Source organism: Cucurbita pepo, chromosome LG03 (assembly GCF_002806865.2).
Source record: "Cucurbita pepo subsp. pepo cultivar mu-cu-16 chromosome LG03, ASM280686v2, whole genome shotgun sequence".
Taxonomy (NCBI): domain Eukaryota; kingdom Viridiplantae; phylum Streptophyta; class Magnoliopsida; order Cucurbitales; family Cucurbitaceae; genus Cucurbita; species Cucurbita pepo.
This window is the reverse complement of record NC_036640.1, coordinates 2,438,424-2,456,081: the sequence shown is the minus strand read 5'-3', so window position 1 is coordinate 2,456,081 and position 17,658 is coordinate 2,438,424. Positions and strand designations below refer to the sequence as shown.

At 31.9% G+C, this 17,658-nt stretch overlaps 2 protein-coding genes across 3 annotated transcripts; one reads left to right on the top strand and one right to left on the bottom strand.

Annotated features, from left to right (window-relative positions):
• Positions 1 to 1,292: 1,292 nt before the first annotated feature.
• On the bottom strand, positions 1,293 to 6,576 carry LOC111790091 (serine carboxypeptidase-like 45). The gene is made up of 10 exons (XM_023670893.1): positions 6,306 to 6,576; positions 5,486 to 5,593; positions 4,864 to 4,962; positions 4,695 to 4,787; positions 4,540 to 4,613; positions 3,104 to 3,433; positions 2,866 to 2,996; positions 2,679 to 2,771; positions 2,365 to 2,482; positions 1,293 to 1,649 (listed from the first exon to the last, which is right to left on the bottom strand). The coding sequence occupies exons 1-10, from the start codon at positions 6,574 to 6,576 to the stop codon at positions 1,503 to 1,505; spliced, it is 1,464 nt and encodes a 487-aa protein (XP_023526661.1). The 3' UTR covers positions 1,293 to 1,502.
• A 1,910-nt stretch (positions 6,577 to 8,486) lies between these two features.
• Positions 8,487 to 16,366, top strand: LOC111790925 (probable ADP-ribosylation factor GTPase-activating protein AGD14). 2 transcript variants are annotated; one of them, XM_023672061.1, is made up of 12 exons: positions 8,487 to 8,853; positions 9,246 to 9,307; positions 10,082 to 10,169; positions 10,257 to 10,318; positions 10,426 to 10,522; positions 10,767 to 11,216; positions 12,471 to 13,193; positions 13,324 to 13,455; positions 13,550 to 13,636; positions 15,390 to 15,513; positions 15,855 to 15,900; positions 16,024 to 16,366. In XM_023672061.1, the coding sequence occupies exons 1-12, from the start codon at positions 8,758 to 8,760 to the stop codon at positions 16,076 to 16,078; spliced, it is 2,022 nt and encodes a 673-aa protein (XP_023527829.1). In that variant the 5' UTR covers positions 8,487 to 8,757; the 3' UTR covers positions 16,079 to 16,366. The 2 variants fall into 2 exon arrangements, with proteins under 2 accessions (XP_023527829.1, XP_023527828.1); XM_023672060.1 differs by having other exon boundaries at positions 13,321 to 13,455.
• Positions 16,367 to 17,658: the final 1,292 nt, after the last annotated feature.

Sequence of the window (17,658 nt, the reverse complement as noted above, 5' to 3'; positions counted from 1 at the left end):
ATGTAACGATTTTGAAATGGTCAAAATTACTTGTCGTGTTGGGCATCTATAACGTAACGATTTGTTGGCCATTTAAGTCATTAAATCTAAAGCAACTCTTATTATTATTACTTCAATCGTCAACATCGATCTCTAAAACCGTTTTTATCAAGTTTAAAATTATTTTGAAACATGTCTTTTATAAAGGTAATTTTGACTCTATAAAAATTACATTTAAATATGCAAAATTAAATCTTGAATTGATTTTGAAATGNAATACTAATTATTTTAACCTAATTAATTGAAAGTGAACACTCACGCAAATAGATAAAAGAATCAAATCTAAAAAACTACAAAGTAAAGGAAAATTAAACTAACAAATAAAAATTAAAAAAAAAAAATNGAAAAAAAGTTACACAGCAGAAGTCATGTATAGATGATCTCTGTTTACAGCCATTGTTAATTTATTAGAGCTTCAATTGTCCAAGCTTTTCTGAGTAATTGGAGGTGGGGATGACAGATCCCACACCCTAAAAGAAGCATAAAAAAGACAGTTTTCTATTCATTTCNTGAAGACGCTTTGGCTTTATATCTGGCTGGATAGAGTAGGGAAATAGACTTATTTGGATAGCAATAACAGGGATGATATTGGTCTGTAATATAACTTGGTGAGGCCATGAAAATTACAAGTTGTTTAACACAGCAGTGCCATAGTTTTGTAATCTGTTGCTCTGTTTTCTTATTATTCAGTAGACAACTCACTCTTATTTAAAATAAACTATTCCTCTCTCTTCTTGCCTCCTCTGTTGCTTCATCTTTCCCTTCTTTTATTTGTGTTGAATAAGACATTTGGGTTGAGATAATGATGCCAAAAATGTTTTACGCTCGAATGTAACGATTTTGAAATGGTCAAAATTACTTGTCGTGTTGGGCATCTATAACGTAACGATTTGTTGGCCATTTAAGTCATTAAATCTAAAGCAACTCTTATTATTATTACTTCAATCGTCAACATCGATCTCTAAAACCGTTTTTATCAAGTTTAAAATTATTTTGAAACATGTCTTTTATAAAGGTAATTTTGACTCTATAAAAATTACATTTAAATATGCAAAATTAAATCTTGAATTGATTTTGAAATGTTTTTGAAAATGGAAAAAAAAAAAAAAAAAAAAAAAAATTGGATTTTAACTTTTAACAAACACTCCCAGTAACTTTTAACAAACCTTAAATTTTGAAAAACTGTGAAACTTTCGACCAGGTCTCCTTCAAGCTAATAATATCTTGAAATCACCATTGATACAAAATAACTTAAGGGAAAAAAAGTTACACAGCAGAAGTCATGTATAGATGATCTCTGTTTACAGCCATTGTTAATTTATTAGAGCTTCAATTGTCCAAGCTTTTCTGAGTAATTGGAGGTGGGGATGACAGATCCCACACCCTAAAAGAAGCATAAAAAAGACAGTTTTCTATTCATTTCATTCATTTTATTTATTTTTTCTTTCCTTCTAAATACCTGATCAGGCTTCCGGCAGCGGTTTTCCAGCCAAAAACGACTTGAAAAGTAGTAGAGATCTCTTGGGCTGAGTTTGTGCTGTTCTTTGAGATGCACCTCTCACAATGGCAAAGGATAAGAACTTCCCATAGACTTGAGTCCAGCCCCCAACCTAATTCATCAAACAAAATCACCACATTTAATGTTATTTGATCTAAAATTTCTATTTCAGAAAAGAAGAACACAACATACTTGCATACACTAGTGAATTATAACACGACATGCTTTTACTATAACACAACGTGCTTTGTTAATTTATCAAACAAAATCACCAAATTTAATGTCACTTGTTTTAAAATTTCTGTTTCAGATAAGAAAAACAGATCATACTTGCACACATTAGTAAATTATAACACGACTTGATTTGTTAATTCATCAAACAAAATCACCAAATTTAATGTCATTTGTTCTAAAATTTCTATTTCAGAAAAGAAGAACAGATTATACTTGCATGCACTAATGGATTATAACTTTATTTCCAGTAACTAATTAAACAAATAGTCCTAGAATCACTTATATATTATATTAAATCCAAAGTAAATGAACATTATAAAGAATTAATAGGACCTACTACTTAACCAATATGTATGCAAGTTTGCTTCTCATAAAAAAAAAACAGTTTATAGGATTCAAAGAAATTTTCAAAGCTAAAGTATATACATATATGGTTACCGCACACTTTTTGTTAATTTAATTTGATTAAGAACACAGAATGGGTTGTTAGGAAAAGTGAAAAATAACATAGACGAGACAATGAAAAAGGCAAAAGGAGAAAATGTTAGAATTTTGGATGAGCATTTGTTGGGATGAGTGAAAAAGTGAGTGACCTTTTTATCAGCAAACCAGGCTCTGTAACGCTCAGTTGGGTACAGATCCAATGACTTGGCTAGTGAATCCACCAATGTCCTAGTCCCAGTAAATGGTAAAGCTGAATCTTGATCTCCACTGCCACATTTCAGTAAAAAATGTTCGTGCCTAATTAGTATTGTGGATCAAATGTTACGATTGAAATTATTTAATGCAAATTTACGGTTACATTTTTAGAAATGTTGCGATTAACATTCACATTGGAAGATTTTGGTAAAGAAATCAAAAATGAGAATTTGAAGAAGGTATATAGAGCAAGTAGAATTTAGCGTACCTATAGACTAGTACTCGAATTTTGGACTTCACGAGCGCGCCAACGATATCGATCGTTGGCACCAATCTGTTCCTCAGATCATATTTCCACTCTCTAACGAAACAAAAATCAAGATAAAAAATCAAACTCAATTATCTCAGAAGAAAATCTAGACAAAAGAAAGAAAAAAGGTTTATCGCAGCCTTACTTCCTCAATCGGCAGCGTCTCCATTCCGAAAATCCAACGACCTTCGCATGAAGAGCTTTCTGCACATCCTTTCGATTCAAATACTTCGCTACAAATTCTCCCACACACGGATCTCGATCTTCCCGTGTACTCTACACAAAACATCGAACAGAACAAAAATTCCAGATCACACAGCCAGAGAAAAACAAAAAAAAAAAACAAAGAAAAAAGCCCTAAATCGCGAGAAGAATCAACTCACCTGAACATGTAAGAAGTCGCGGAACAGAGTGAACCGCAGAGGATCGTTGCGATCGAGATCGGCGAACTCGGAGGCGTTGACGGAGGGACAAGCGTCGCCGGCGGCAACATCGAAGTAGTCGATAGCAGGAGAGAGCTCTTTGGAAACGTTAGTGGCGACGAAGATGCAATGGGGAGAGAGGGAACTGGTGATTCCTTCGGTGACGAGACGAGATGCATTGCAGACGGAATTGAGAAGGTGGAAGGCAGCGTCGGAGATGAGGCCGTGAGACCACCAGTACTGGTCTAGGGCATTCGCGTCTACTCGGATGTCCAGAAGAGGATTTCCGATCTGCAACTCAACAACAACCGTCAACCCAAATCTTCCATTTCTTTCAGTTAATCCACACTTATTTATTTATTTATTTATTTTTATATAATAAATTTAAATTTCTATTTTTTTAATTCTTAAACTTTTTAAATTATAAATTTAATCCGACAATTTCATATTTTCTTAAAATTAACGAATGTACCGGACACGATTAAAACTTAAAAAATTAATAAATTAATAAAATTTATATTTATATTTAAAAAATAATAATAATAAATAATTAACTGTTAAAGTCCACCTACTGAATATTGTTTATTTTGACTTTTATTTTGACATTTTTTTTCAAGCTTAGGCTAAAATTTTAAAAAATTAATCTGTTATGACAGATTTTCATACACTTATAAGAAATATTTAGTTCTCCTCTCCAATCGACGTGGGATCTCACAATCCACTCCCTGGCTAGCGTCTGTTGAGGATTATTGAGAGTGAGTCACACATTGGATAATTTAGTGGGAGATTATGGGTTTATAAATAAGGAATACTATCTCGATTGTTATGAGGACTTTTGGGAAGCCCGAAGCAAACCCACGAGAGCTTAAGCTCAAAGTGGACAATATCATATCATTGTGGGCCTCGAAGGTGTAGTCAAAAGTGACGAACAAAAGGTGTACTTTGTTCAAGGGTTCTAGAGAAAGGAGTCGAGCCTTGATTAAGGGGAGGCTTATATAGTGTACTTTGTTCGAGGGGAGGATTGTTGAGGATTAACAACGTCCATACTAGCACACTGTCTGCTAACCTAGCTCTGATACCATTTGTAACTGTTTAAGCCTATGTTCGCTTTGACCCACATTTTTTTGTAAGGTGTGGAGATCTCTCTCTAACAAACAAATCTTATGGTGATCTATAATCAGACAATATCTACTAGCAAATATTTACTTATTAATTTATATTAAATTTGTTGGTTGAATAAATTAAAAAAAAAAAAAAAAAAAATCTTCGACATCAATATTTTAACGATATTTTTGTGAAATTGAGATATTACAAAAACCAAATAATTTATAATATATATTTATTTAAAATACAAAAGCTAAAACAAAATATTAAAAATATTAAAAATAAAAACTCACTGCTATCCCCTTGAGTTTGATCTTTAAATTTGAATTATGAATTCGCTGTGCAAGTAATGGCACATAGTGTCCTCCTGTTATAAAAAATAAAATAAAATATAATTAATAATTAATAATTAAAATAAAATAATAAATTAAATTTTGTTTAAAAATACCAGCGTAAGCCTCTCCAGCAATATACAAATCTCTTCTCTTGTACTGAGGAAACTTCTCGAACCACCGTTGTAGAAACACGAGATTATCTTCCGCTTTCATAAACAATTTTAATTTATAATTAATTAATAATAAACATTTTAAATAAAAAAAAATGAAAATATCACCAACCTGAAACGACGTCGGTTATGTTGGAGTAGAAAACCGTATTGTTAGAGTAGGAGGAGAACCCAACTCCCGCCGGCGACTCTACGTATAACATATTTGCTTCTGTCGACATAAAAATAAATAACTCCAATTTTCAATTTTAAACGCCTTTTTTATTTTTCAAAATTATATTTCCTAATTTTTTTATCATAAATTTTAAAAATACTTCTTATTTTATAAATTCAGTATATTTTAAATTTTAAAGATAAATTAGAAAGATATATCCAAAGTTTTACTATTTAATATTATTTTAATATATAAATGACGACTCGAATTTTTAAGAAACGAGCTTTTACTACTATACATATAGGTTTAAAATCGAAAATTTAAGCTGAAAATTATAAATAAGTCGTTTATTCAATGATTTTAACTTGAATTTTGAAGAAAACGAGCATATAAAACTTTACATAGATACTTAAACAAAAATCCTAATTCGTCTGTTTGAGGTAACATGCTTAAAAAAATTGAGCAGGAAGATTTGAACCTATGACCTTTCAAAAGGATAAATATTCTAATAATTAAATTAATTTATTAACGGAAAAAATATAATATTTAAAATAAGAAAAGAAGGGAAGTGGGAGGTGACCTGTATTCCAACTATAATGATTTTTAATTAAGGATTCACCATTAACTTTAAATGGCCCATGCTCTATCAAAGCTCCACCTCCAAGTGATGAACATCCCGCCAATGTATCTAATTTCAATGCACAAATTAAATAATAATAATAACAATAAATAAATAAATAAATAATTTATTGTATTTTTCGATTTGATCGCGAGATGTTCGTGTAATATTCGAATCAGAGTTCTGTGGGACAGTGATGAAAATTGTACTCTGGTCCAATAGTAAATAAATAAATATTATTGAATTTATCGTGAAATTTTAACTTTTTAATATAAATTATATTAAAAAGAAAAATTATTTATTAAAAAGTTTTGAAATTAATATATATATATTTTGAATTAGAGTTCTGTCGAACCGTGATGAAAATTATATTCTGGTCCAGTAGTAAATAAATAAATATTATTGAATTTATCGCGATGTTTTACCTTTAGGGAAATTATTTATTAAAAAGCTTTGAAATTAATATATATATATATTTTGAATTTTCGGTCGCACGGTGATGAAAATTATATTCTGGTCCAGTAGTAAATAAATAAATATTATTGAATTTATCGCGAGTTTTACCTTTTTAATATAAATTATATTAAAAAGAGAAATTATTTATTAAAAAATTTTGAAATTAATATTTTTTTTCCAATTAAAATTCTGTGGGACAGTGATGAAAATTATATTCTGGTCGAGTAGTAAATAAATATTATTGAATTTATCGCGATATTTTACCTTTTTAATATGGAAATTATTTATTAAAAAGCTTTAAATTAATATATTTTTTTGGTAGTACCTCCATTGAACCAAAGAACAAGTGGCTTGTGAGCAGCCTTAGTCTCTGCTTCAACAAAGTAATAAAAAAGAGCTCTCCCTTCCTTCTCGTTTACGGTAACGTAGCCGCTATACTGATGGAAATTCACCGTCGTAGGCTGGTTCGGTAACGACGTGATTCGATCGGGATTCTCTGAATGAGTTGCTGTGACGAACGACCTCGGATTGAGGACGACGGTGAACGCTATGGCCACCGTAGCAACCGCCATCAAGGGATCGGAGCACCGCCACATTTCTCTATGCCCTATTTTGCTTTCTTAATTCTCTAGCGTTATATTGCTATTTATGGTTGGTCCATTGGTGCTTAATATGGAAAGGGCATTGGATTGGTGAGTCGTTGATGGAGTTTGGAATGATGGGTTTCTTTAGTGTGTTTGAATTATGATCCCGAACACCGTAAAAACGTGAATTTACTTAGTTTTGTATTTAGCTCAACTAGTCAATTTTTAAAATAACACATAAAACGGAACAAAGATAACACATAAAACGAACCGTTAAACGAGTTATTTTGTAGTATTAATGCTTAAATATTTACGTTTGAAACGTTTTTAAAACCATTTTTAAGCGTGTAAAATAAGTTATAAAATTTTTTTTTAAAAAAAAGAGTGGTTTAATTTAAAGGGTGTGAAATGATATAATATTTGTTATTGGAGATTGAAAAAACAGCACCGTTGAAAATTTATGGTGTGTGATTGACAGCCTCTTGAGATAGAAGATAAGAGTAGGTGGAATTTTTTACTGTGCTATATTTATTTATTTATTTATTTATTTTTACATTTTCAAATTCTGTGTGATTATATTTTGGAAAAAAAATTATTTAAAATAACTTTATTATGTATTTTATGGTTAATTTTGAACTAATTTCCATTAATTTTGGCTGTTTTTATAGATTAAGTTATTTTAAGATATAAAGTTTTTATTTTTTTTAAAGATTTTTTTTTAAAAAAAAAATTATTTTGGTTTTAGTTTCGAGTATGCTTATAATCCTGTTTTTTCTGTTTTATTATTTACTTTTAAAAAATTAAAAAAAATCAAGTAGAAAATTAAATAAAATAAATTTTAAAAATCAAATAAAATTACACTTTTGCCCTTTAAAATTTAAAATTATGGGTAGAATAAATCCCTAAATTTTATTAATACATTTGGTCTCTTAATTAACCGAATCTGTTAAATAGTTAGTTACAGTTACGAGAAAATTAATATCAGTTATTTTATAATTAATTCGAAGGATAAAAATGAATATTTTTAAAATATGGATTATTCAATTTAAAAATTTAAGGACTAAAATAAATTTAAATTTAAATTTGTATAATTATTTTAAGATTTAATAAAGTCTCTCCAAAGTTTTACAAAAAATAAAACTTTAAAAATCAAGGAAAAATTACCCTTTTAACCTTTAAAATTTAAAATTTTGTGTGAATAAATCCTTAAATTTTATTAACCCATTTTGTCTCTTAATTAACAGAATCTGTTAAATAGTTAGTTACGGCAGAATTAATATTATTTATTTTATAATTAATTCGAAGGATAAAAATAAATATTTTTAAAATATGGATTATTCAATTTAAAAATTTAAATTTAAATTTGTATAATTATTTTAAGATTTAATAAAGTCTCTCCAAAGTTTTAAAAAAAGTTAAAACTTTAAAAATCAAGGGAAAATTACCCTTTTAACCTTTAAATTTTAAAATTTTGTGTGAATAAATTCCTAAATTTTATTAACACATTTTGTCTCTTAATTAACGGAATCTGTTAAATAGTTAGTTACAGTTAAAAGGGAGAATTAATATTATTTATTTTATAATTAATTGGAAGGATAAAAATGAATATTTTTAAAATATGGATTATTCAATTTAAAAATTTAAATTTAAATTTGTATAATTATTTTAAGATTTAATAAATTCTCTCCAAAGTTTGGAATTGACGCTCATTGACTCAATAATTAATTTTGTTCAATTTCATTGACTTAATTATTATTATTATTTATTTATTTATTTATTTATTTATTTATATTGAGAAAATAGAAGAAGCCAAAAATAAATAACTTAAATACGTTTTAATTTCAAAAATTGATCGATAACTGCAATCGTGAGCGTGTGATTCGGCGGACACATATACCCAATCGTAAGCTTCAAACGTCTAATTAATTTCAATTATTTTTCTTCCAACTTTTGAAGAAATCAATTTTAAAATCGAACGGCACTGTTCATTCTGATAATCAATCAATAATGCAATCAATCGACTTCGAGCTCACTGAAGTTGATTCTTCCTTCTTGTGTTGATTTCGATAAACTCCGGGAGTTGTTCTTCAATTCTTCTGCGCAACTGTTTTCTTTTGGGAATTTTGTTCTCGATTTCGTTTGTTCTACTCTCTCTGTTCAGAAAACCCTAGATCGTTCTTCGTCTCTGTAGCAATGGGGAGTAGGAAGGAGGAGGAGCGGAACGAGAGGATTATAAGAGGCCTTATGAAGCTTCCACCGAATAGGAGGTGTATTAACTGTAATGGCCTGGTAAATGGGAGTTTCTTCTCTTTTTCTCTTTCTTGATGTTGTTGAAAATGATTTTTCATCCAATTCGTTCATTTCTGTCGATTCTAGTTTTTCTTTCGCTTTCTTGAGTACGTTTCAGCTGGAAATTCTTCTGGTCTTGGCTTGTTCTTGGGGAAACTGACAATGATTTTACGAAAGAACTTGTAAATTTTGAATTTGGAACCGTATTGGATGCTTTCAGTTCACCCAATTACGAATTATTCCTCGTACTGTACCACGGTTCTAAAGCTAGATGTTCCTTAGAGTAGCATTTTATCATTTTAGTTATATAATTTTCTCGACGCTCAGTGACCAATTTCTTCTTGGAATCTTTTTATCTTGTTTCTGACCTTTTCGGCCATTTTTATTTACAGGGCCCTCAGTATGTTTGTACAAACTTCTGGACTTTTGTTTGTATGACTTGCAGTGGAATACAGTGAGTATCTCCGTTTCTTTAACTATGTTCGAGTATGCGATGAATAGATTTCATTTTATTTTTCCAGCATGCCCTGCAAATTTGGAGTTTTAGGCGACAGGACTTGAGTATGAGTAAACGTTCTAATGATTTAACTTATATTTATTGACGTTTGATATTTGTTTTGGTCATCGATCATTATAGTTGGTTGGGGAAGTAAACCATTTTTCCTATTCTGTTCTTTTATTTTTAACTTTGGATGTTGATATATATTCATACGTGCATTAGGTTTACATTCATTTTCACATGCATATATTTAGCTAACTCGTTCTATTGTTCTATGAGATTGTATTGCCTTTTAAATGCATTTCTTTCGTTGCTGTATTCGAGGCTGTCGATGATATAAGAGCTTTAGTTCATCTATTAATGTTTTATGAACTCTCTGGAATCAAGAGTGTGATTTTTTTTCAACCTATGATGTTGATAAGGTTGAAAATTGTCTCCACAATTGAAATGATACACTTGGCATGACATATAAACATTTCATTGAAGTATTGCTCTACTATATTGCCTGAAAGAATGAGTGATATTCTTGTATCTGATTAAAAATGTTAGCATAATTGAAATCTTTCAATTTTCTTAATGTATTGAGCTATCTTGTCCGAGTAAGATTAAGTGTTAGCAGAAGTTCTTTGAATGATGTGTTTGAATGTTGCAGAGTAAGATGATTATTTTTATTATTTCCTTTACTTCATTTTCTTAAAACTTTTGTTTTCTACTTCTATTTTGTAAAAGTCGCGAGTTTACTCATCGAGTTAAGTCAGTTTCGATGGCCAAGTTTACTGTCCAAGAAGTTGAAGCACTTCAAAATGGTGGCAACCAGGTAATTGAAAAATGTTGCTTTTTCTTTATTTTGCATGTATGTTCTTTCCCTTTAATTTTTTTGTAAAATATCAAAATATCTTTCTAGCGAGCAAGGGAAACCTATTTGAAGGATTGGGACTTTCAAAGGCAGCGATTGCCAGGTAACAGGTATGATATTTTTTTCATTTGTTCCTAAGACGACGAGCTTTTGATATTAGTCTAAAGAGCTGCTTTTGATAGTAGACTAAACGGCCCACATGATATTCATCTTGCAGCAACATTGAAAAAATTCGGGAATTTATAAAGAATGTATATGTTGATAGAAAATATGCTGTTGGAAGAACATCCGAGAAACCTCCTAGAGATATGCAGGTATTTTCTTTTAACCCCCCCCCAAAAAAAAAAAAAAAAATTAGTGCAACTGGGAAACTAAAATGACTAAAAATGCACAATTTTTTTTCTATAATGCACTTGAATTACCTGTGGGGAACTCTTTTCTCTTCTATTTTTCATGTTATGAAGAATTAAAAATTTCTTTTAGGATAGGCCTTGTACATGTGGCCTGAATTAGTCCTTTTCTTCTTATCTCATTTTAATTTCCAGTTTTGTCTTGCAGAGTCATAGAATCCATGAAGATGAGACTAGGCGAGCCAGTTCTTATCATTCTTACTCCCAAAGTCCACCTTATGATTATCAATATGAAGATAGGAAATATGGAAAACAAGCTGCTTCACTTACCAGGAAACCTGGTTCAGATCGAGGTCGATATGAGGGGAAAGTGTCTAGTTCAGTCTTTAGTCCCGGTCGCTTAAATGATCAAACCTCTGAGGATAGGTTTGCTAATGAGGGGTATGTCTCGAGGGTTTCAGACTTTTCTGTCTCTAGTGGAGGCGACCCTTTCAGATCTGGTGTTCATTCACCAAATTTTCAGAAAGACTCAGGATTTAGCAGTCCGCCTTTTTACTGTGCTAGAGATATGCTTAATGAAGATACAGGACAGCGGATAGGTAGGATGTCTGTAGAGGCAAATGGCCAGAGAGATGCATGTGGAATCTCACGTCCACAGGTATTTTTGAAATTTTCCTTTTTGAGCAATATTTAAGTAGGTGCCTAAACAGGTTTTCATAATAACGATATATTCTCATTGCAACATTTTTTTCCCTGCACCAATTTAGACACTTCATATAAGGTGAGGAATCTACAATGTGATGTAGAAATACTTAGTTTATGTTGTTTAGCTATCTTGTGATAACGGCAGGTAGTAAAGGCATGTGCATAGGCAGGGGATTGGCCTTAACAATAAGCCTCTTCAATTTCTATTTCTATTATTTTGTTTCTTATCCGAGAAGAATCAGGAGACTATCANAGATGCATGTGGAATCTCACGTCCACAGGTATTTTTGAAATTTGCCTTTTTGAGCAATATTTAGGTAGGTGCCTAAACTGGTTTTCATAATAACGATATATTCTCATTGCAACATTTTTTTCCCTGCACCAATTTAAACACTTCATATAAGGTGAGGAATCTACAATGTGATGTAGAAATACATAGTTTATGTTGTTTATCTATTGTGATAACGGCAGGTAGTAAAGGCATGTGCATAGGCAGGGGATATTTTGTTTCTTATCCAAGAAGAATCAGGAGACTATCATTGCAGTTTCCTTTAAAGTTGGACATAGCATTGAAAGCCCCAAAACATATGAAAGTTATAGTGAATGTACGTGTTGGAATACGCATAAATGAACAATAAAAGAGATGCTGACATATGCCTTTGCTTGCATGATGTTTATAGTTCATGCATCATTGAGCTTGAAGGCAAGAAGAAGGTGCCTCAAATGGCCCTAATAGAACAAATTTTCCTGCATGCTACACACAAAGTAAAAGATCATTTTCTTTTAATCTTTAAGAAAAGAAGTATTAAAGAGTGACATTGACAAGAGAAGGTGACTAGGAGTGAAAAAAGGAATACTGAATATGTCCCTGAAATTCCACATTTCTTAAGCACGTAAAGCATCTTAAGAAAATGATTGAAGATTCAAGACTGGTACTTCTGTTGTGTTGTGATTTCCTTCAATATCTTAAACGGATTTAATACTTCTCTTTGGTTATTTTTATTACTACNCTTAAGCACGTAAAGCATCTTAAGAAAATGATTGAAGATTCAAAACTGGTACTTCTGTTGTGTTGTGATTTCCTTCAATATCTTTAACGGATTTAATACTTCTCTTTGGTTATTTTTATTACTACTATTACTACTGTTGATGCTGTTGACTAGTAAATGATTTTGACGTCTTTTCAATTTTATTTTATGGTTCCAAGAGAACAATGTCTTCCGGTAGCTTTGGCTCAATAGACAGCAACTCAACATCTCTGAAGTCATATAATTCAGCTGGCTTAACTGATAGCATGTTGGAACCTGAGCCAATTGCACGCAACAATCTGGATAAGATGCCTATATCTCGGCAGTCATCTGTTCCTGGAGTTTCCATTAATTTGAGTTTTTTTGAAGAACCATTTGCACCAAAACCTGTCTCTGCTGTAACTCCAACTGTTGACTTGTTCCAGTCACAGGCATCATTGCCTGCTCCACCAGTGGATTTGTTTCAGTCGCCATCTGCATCACCATCTTATTTTGAAGATCAACCTCAACACAGGTCACCACCACCTCAATCCCTGCAATTCTTTCCTGAGAGTAATCCACAGCATTCAGCAACATTGGATAAAATGCCATTAGAACCAGCAGTCCCCAAAAATGAAGGATGGGCCACATTTGATTCACCGCAAGCAACATCATCTGTTCCTAGTTCTGTTAATGTCAATGCTGTGAAGAATCCTTCCAGTGAAGGAGCTTTTGGAAAGCTTGATCCTCCTTCCAATGAAGGTGCTTTGGGAAAGTTTGATCCTTTCTTATCTTCTAATGCTGCTGTTCAGTGGCCGTCCACTCCAAATTACATTGCTCACGATCCATCTTTATTAGCAACTAGTCAATGGCATAATGATTTGCCTGATGCTCAAGCTTCTGCTTATGGGACGAGCACCAATGTAAGCAAAATCTTCTTGAATCTTGACAAGAAAACTCCTGATGTACTGGGTTCATGATGCAATTTCTGTTTAATTTTATGCTGTAAATAGAAAGAAACTTAATTGGCTTGTATCTGTTGTTGATAAGAAGCCTTGGAATGCATTTGAAGACGCTATCACAGACCTCTCCCTACAGGGTGGTAAGCAAAGTACTGAGCTTCAAGTTCCAGGTCAAGAGTTCCTACCTTCTTCCGATGGACATTTGTTATTTGGAGTTGCAGAGGTAGATAAAACTACTGTACCATGCTAAATACTTCTACATATGTTCTCCGTCATGAGTACATGATTTGATCTTGTAACTTAAATGCTCTTTGCAGGGAGAGAGAGGTACACAGATAACCAGTTGTAAGTCGACAAACCCATTTGACCTTCCATATGATCCAGATTTGGAGCAAACAAATATGGTACGATTTTTCAATTGATATTTGGCTTCCATAAAATATTGGACTGAAAGGATTAAGAACATGAACTTTTACAAGAAAATACCATGTATCGTTGACTTTTTTTGTGAAGTTTTAACTGTGTTAATGTCCTCTTTAATATAAAGTCTACATATAAAAAATGTTATTTCTGGAAGAAAAGAATTAGAAGCTGCTGTTTTTTACATACCTTCCATACCAAATTTAACTGTCGTGATCTTAGAAATGATATATAATGGACAATACCCTATTTTCCCTTTCAAATGACAAACAACTATAATACAATAATTTGGTCCTATTCTTTCTGAGTTTCAATGAAATTGATAACTTTTTTTGGTATGTAGATTAAACGCACAAGGTGTGTAACTTTCTTATCCAAAATGGACTCTTGTCATATATTACAGTATCAGAACTTTGTTGTATGATAGGAACATTATTATGACCCAGGTTTTGGATGCACAATAAAGTAATTCCGAATAAAATCTGATAGGATGTCATTATCATATATCATGTGAAGGCTGAATTATGCTGCGTATCTGCCGATTCCTAAACTAAAGCAAAGATGAAATTCTTCATCCTGCTCTTCTGTCACTGTCTTCAATTCTCCTTTCTCAACTTCGAACTTCCGCTTAATTTGATTACCTGGAATTTTGAACAAGGATAAATAACCTTTTGCCAGAAGTGGGTGCACTAGAGGCGACTCCCTTGAAGATTGAGACTTTCTTCCTCTTGGTTAATCTATTAAAAACACTATATACAACGGGTTTTCCTTACGAAATTTCCCGTAAGATATTGAAGTGGGAAGGCCAAGGTAATAGAAGGGTGTTTTCTCAACTTTGCAACCAAAAGCGTCGGCCATTCTTTTTTCACTCTTTGAGATACTTGTTCTAGCAAGTGCAGGCTTCATTAGGATTATACTTAGCTTAGACGCAATATGCATAGTGTTTTGGCCAGCTTGAGCACATTTTTAGTAATCTACTATTTTTTATTGGGAAAGAAATTGATTGGAATTTAAATCCTAGGTCAATGGTTATCATAGTTTACAATCGCGTTGGGGATTTTGGTTTATTATTAGGGATTTTAGGTCCTAAATTGCAGATCAAAGATTTCATTTTAATTGGAATTTGGTTATTCACCATGTATGAGGATCCCCGCTAAGCATCCATGGCTGAATGGTTAAAGCAGAGCTTATGCTCAAAGTAGACAATATCATACTATTGTAGAAAGTCGTGATTCCTAACAGTTTATACTCATTCACTCTCTATGTCCATATATTTTTTCGTAGGCCCCAAAGTTACTTTAAAAACATATTGGAAGGTAGAAGCCTTTTCTAATTCAAATCTTTCTTGAGCGCTGAAAAGGGTCGAATCATCGTTATGATTCTTCTCTACATTTGGTGATTATCTACTAAAGTGAAATGAGGAATTAATGTAAAAGAGGTAAGGGGAGGAGTCCCCTTATCTTAAGCCCCTAGAAGCTTCTGCCTTGCTCTCCAAAATTATTGAGAAATTAACTCGTAAATGCATTTAGAAACCCAAATATGTGATCTCTTAGCTTTAGCCTAAAAATGACAACTTGGTGTTTTATGTAAGAGCTATTTAACCACTTTCTTTATAATTTTGGATGCTTTTCCTTTTTCCTTACTATATAATCTTACTCATCATCGATAAATGTCTTTGCTTTAAGACATGGATTATCTAATCGTAATAATTCTCTATTTCTTAATGGCATTTCACAGTTTTTGGACATGAGCTCTTTGCAGTCTGCTCTCCCTAATGCACAGTTGCCATCCACCCTAATTGGTGGTTCACAACCATGGTTTCCTCAAAATCCAGCGCCATTTATTCCAACTGCAGGACAAGGTAACCTCTTTCTTTGATACCAAATTCAGTTGATAATGATTTAGTGAGCTTGTTTGCTATTAGTTGCTTCGCTCGTGTTGTTGACCAAGGGGTCAGAGATTCGAACCCTCCTCATACTTATTGTTTAACTAAAAGAAATATAAATAGGGACGAGAACAAGATCTTCGGGGTAAATTTCATGTGAAATATCAGTGAAATTGTTTTTGTTTCTTATCAAAACATGCATAAATATGGGCTGCAATAATTTTAATTGTTACCGGATAACATGGATTCATTTTTATATCTTTAGAAATTAGAAATATTAAGCTGTTCTACCTTTTTATTCTTGTTTCCAAATACAGGTGGGTTATCACTCATGGCAGGGCAAGCACCAGGCTCTCAAATATCGTAAGTCCTGCTGTGCTATTCAATTGCGNCCAGGCTCTCAAATATCGTAAGTCCTGCTGTGCTATTCAATTGTTCTTGGATCGTTGTTAACTGGTGATTTGAATTACTTTTTGTCTGTTTTAGGAACATTACTCCACCGGAATCTGTTGCTTCGATCGGAGGAAATCCTTTTGCGTAAGGATAATGGTTGTTTCTTAGATGTAGCATTTTCCCTTTCCCTCGGTATAGAAGGTTTTCGATGCACACAATTATTATCCATTAGTTTGTGTATGAACTTCAAATCATTGTTGGTATTATTATTTTCTGTTTATGAGTTATCTTGTTCTTTGACATTGTGCTACAAATTTTTTGAAGATGTCATGTGTAATCTGCATAGCAATGTCATTGTTAATGTAATAGTGTACTCACTTCCCTCGTAATATTTTAGATTAATTAATGTAATTGTATTTGTTGGTAAGGTTTCATATGTTTTTCCATGTCGATCATTTTGATTTATTTTTTCGTGTATATCTCAATCTGTCTACTTTCTTACCATCATTTATATATAGAGCTTCTAATCTTTAATTTTGATAGCGATCATTTTGATTTATTTTTTCGTGTATATCTCAATCTGTCTACTTTCTTACCATCACTTATACAGAGTTTCTAATCTTTTGAGTTTGATAGCGACAAAAAGCTCTTGATATTTGAGTTTGATAGCATTTTGATATTTGTCGTCATTATTCATTATTATTTTTATCCCTTNTTCGTGTATATCTCAATCTGTCTACTTTCTTACCATCATTTATATATAGAGCTTCTAATCTTTAATTTTGATAGCGATCATTTTGATTTATTTTTTCGTGTATATCTCAATCTGTCTACTTTCTTACCATCACTTATACAGAGTTTCTAATCTTTTGAGTTTGATAGCGACAAAAAGCTCTTGATATTTGAGTTTGATAGCATTTTGATATTTGTCGTAATTATTCATTATTATTTTTATCCCTCTCTCTTTACTTCTCCCTCCGTACATGCTGCAACCATTGCCTCCTTCTCTTCCTTTGTGTCATCTCTTTTCTTTTCTTCCATTCTTGTCTCTCCTTTCTCTCTTCTTCCTTTGTTCGGGGAGAAGTCCTCCCCGTTTCGGGTTTGAAATTGAAACGGTCTGAAATGGAAGATGATACCTAGAGGAGTTTTAGAACCCTTTTTTTACTGTAAATAAAGGAAGAAGAAGAAAAGAACGAGAGGACAGGAGTTTCACGTCCTTTTCTATTGAACATAAATAAAAATCAACGACTAACAAAGTTATATACTTCAATTTGGATTCTTTTTTAAAATCTCAAATGGTTTGTTTTTGGTAATCTTAATTTTGGAAGACAAACTTTAGTGTAATGAGATGTACAATAAGAAGATGAACACTTACATNCGGGTTTGAAATTGAAACGGTCTGAAATGGAAGATGATACCTAGAGGAGTTTTAGAACCCTTTTTTTACTGTAAATACAGGAAGAAGAAGAAAAGAACGAGAGGACTGGAGTTTCTTATATATAAATAACTAAAAAGGAGAGTTCTAGACATAAAATTAAGGTTTTAGTTTAAAGCATTAATTAAGGAAGCAGAGTTTGATGATACCCTTTAATGGCGGACAAAATAATTTTTCTTATATATTTAAGCTTCTTCACACGTTAATGGCCGCTCTCACCCTGAAAAACAAACAAACAAAAAAAAAAAAAAAAAAAAAAAAAAAAAAAAAAAAAAAAAAAAAAAAAAAAAAAC

What these genes read in the sequence shown, in the direction of transcription:
- LOC111790091 (XM_023670893.1), bottom strand. Translation starts at nt 6,576, where the DNA reads ATGTGGCGGTGCTCCGATCCCTTGATGGCGGTTGCTACGGTGGCCATA. An exon ending in TCATTATAGTTGGAATACAG is followed by an intron (nt 4,963 to 5,485) that starts GTCACCTCCCAC and finishes TTATGTCGACAG; the next exon opens with AAGCAAATATGTTATACGTA. An exon ending in ATTCGAGTACTAGTCTATAG is followed by an intron (nt 2,483 to 2,678) that starts GTACGCTAAATT and finishes GAAATGTGGCAG; the next exon opens with TGGAGATCAAGATTCAGCTT.
- LOC111790925 (XM_023672060.1), top strand. Translation starts at nt 8,758, where the DNA reads ATGGGGAGTAGGAAGGAGGAGGAGCGGAACGAGAGGATTATAAGAGGC. An exon ending in GTATTAACTGTAATGGCCTG is followed by an intron (nt 8,854 to 9,245) that starts GTAAATGGGAGT and finishes TTTTATTTACAG; the next exon opens with GGCCCTCAGTATGTTTGTAC. An exon ending in AACCTCCTAGAGATATGCAG is followed by an intron (nt 10,523 to 10,766) that starts GTATTTTCTTTT and finishes TTTGTCTTGCAG; the next exon opens with AGTCATAGAATCCATGAAGA.